This window comes from Apis cerana, linkage group LG13 (assembly GCF_029169275.1).
Source record: "Apis cerana isolate GH-2021 linkage group LG13, AcerK_1.0, whole genome shotgun sequence".
NCBI classification, from domain to species: Eukaryota; Metazoa; Arthropoda; class Insecta; order Hymenoptera; family Apidae; genus Apis; species Apis cerana.
This window is the reverse complement of record NC_083864.1, coordinates 1,312,049-1,314,550: the sequence shown is the minus strand read 5'-3', so window position 1 is coordinate 1,314,550 and position 2,502 is coordinate 1,312,049. Positions and strand designations below refer to the sequence as shown.

Genomic DNA, 2,502 nt, shown 5'->3' with positions numbered 1-2,502 from the left:
TTCGTGTGACACAGGAACCACATTCGAAATCATAGTTCCTTCCATTGGATTTGATTGGTAGTAATCACCTATCTTTTAAAATGAAATTTCTCGTGAGTTTTTCTTTCTATATTTTATTATATTATATTAATTATTTTTAATAACATTCTTTAGTTAAATATTATTTAAATAAAATTCTTTAGTAAAATTCTATCGACATTTGCAATCATATCTTTATAAGTTGTTAAATGTTTTCTTATTTACTACTATGTTTCAATTTATTATATTATATATATATATATATATATATATATATATCAATTTATTAACATGTAATATTATACGTTTTGACTTTATAAAATTTAATTTATTTGTTCTTTTATATTAGGGGACCAATACAATTATATCATATCATTCAGTTTTTGCTTTTATTTTTGCATTTAATTTAATATTCAATAATAAATTATTGTTAATATTATATTATATTATATCCAGTTATTTTATATTATTTTTCATATTTTATTGTTAAATAAATTAGACTTGCTTTCATAATTTCATATAATTTTTTAATCTATTATACGATTGTCCATTTAATGTGTTTCTAAACTTTTTTATTTTATTCTGAAATGTGCAGTTTTTTCGTTTTATAAAATATTATTGTTTCGTATAACAATTGTTAATTATTCTTTTTAAATTTGATTTATTCTTAATTTATATATATGTATATAATATATATAATGTGTATATATATATAATATATAATATATATAAATATATATAATAAACATAATAAAATATATATTATGTACTAATTATAATTAGTATAATTAATAAAAACATTGTAATAAATAGTAAAAAAAACATATTAATTCATTAATATATTAATATTTTTTATTTTATTAAAATATTCTACACTAATATTACAGCGTTATGAATTCATTTTTAATAAACTTTTATTTTCGATCTTTAAATTTTAAATTCATTTTAATAATTGATATTACTAATGTTTTACATTATAAAAAATAAAAAATAAAAATTTAATTTTCTGCTAATTTTGACAAAAATCGTAATTTGTTAACATTTTAATTTTTTTGAAAAAATAAATATTATTTAGAAAAAGAAAAAAAGAAAATAAAAAAAGTATAAATCTAAATTTCAAATTTCACCATATTTCTTAAAATTTGACAAAAGTAAAAATCAGATTTTGATTTATTTTTAATCTATTTTTTAGAATATGAAAAAATATGTTTAAAAAAATGTTATATATAATATAAAACAATATTTACGCTACAATAATTTATATTGTATATAATATAATCAAATAAATATAGAAAGGAAAATAATAAATACTTGTTTCAGGTAGTAATCTCTCTTACAATTTTGGTAGTAGCTTCAGCCAATGTAAACACTCAACCGCCTGCGGTTATTATAAAGCAGAGCCAAGATATTTCGGCTGATGGATCCTATTCCTTCTCTTACGAAACCGATAATGGAATTTATCACTCTGAAAGTGGAACTCCCGTAGTTACTAATGCAAGAAGCGCACCTGTCGTTGTTACTCAAGGAGAATATCAATATTATGCACCCAATGGTGCTCCGATTAAAGTAAAATATGTTGCTGATCAAAATGGGTTTCAACCTGAGGGCGAACATATTCCTCTTATTTCTGCATCAATCAAAAGAGCACTTGAATACATTAGAACACATCCACCACAACCTGAACAATCTAATTTGAAATAAATTTGTATTCCATCACCAAATAATATTATATTTTGTACAAAATAGATATACAGTAATAAACAGTCATTAACTACTTTAAATTTTTTACAGAAACTATTTAGTTATATGTATAACCTTAAATTAAAATAATATTTTACAACCTAATATGAATTGTATTTTCTGAAATGATGAAATAGATAAATAGAAATAAGTATTTTTATTTATTTTTACGATATATTTCACTTTTATTTAAAATACATAATAATTATACAAAGAAATAATATTTTAAATAATAGTACTTTGAATAAATAGTTTTAATTTCAATTTTACAATATATTAAAATCTTATTATTGCATATAACAGAATATACAAAAGAAACTATATCAATTTTTAATATCTAAAAAATAAAAAATAAAAAATAAAATATAGTTATCTCCGATACTTATTGCGTTTTATTTAATATAAAATATAAAAATAATAAAATATAAAATATTTCATCACATTTGAATATAAAACATTAAATGAAATAATATTTTTAAATAATATTTTTTATGGAAATATATCAAATTTTTTCAACTTTGTGTATTTTATTTCAACAATAAGATTAGATTTTATTTTTTTAATACGAATTAAACCATTTAAATAAAATAATAGAATATTCAAAAAAAGATTTAAATAATTTGATAAAATAATAAAATAAAATTTTTATAAAAAACATTTTTGATTTCAATGATCTTGAAATTTATTGTCAAAATCATTTTGAAGAATTTTTTCTTATACTATAAATTTTTCTTAGAATACTAT

The 2,502-nt window shown here is 18.0% G+C and overlaps 1 protein-coding gene across 1 annotated transcript; it reads left to right on the top strand.

The window, feature by feature from the left end:
- On the top strand, positions 1-1,863 carry LOC107996956 (larval cuticle protein LCP-17-like). Its single transcript, XM_017055278.3, has 2 exons — positions 1-92; positions 1,339-1,863. The coding sequence occupies exons 1-2, from the start codon at positions 81-83 to the stop codon at positions 1,717-1,719; spliced, it is 393 nt and encodes a 130-aa protein (XP_016910767.1). The 5' UTR covers positions 1-80; the 3' UTR covers positions 1,720-1,863.
- Positions 1,864-2,502: the final 639 nt, after the last annotated feature.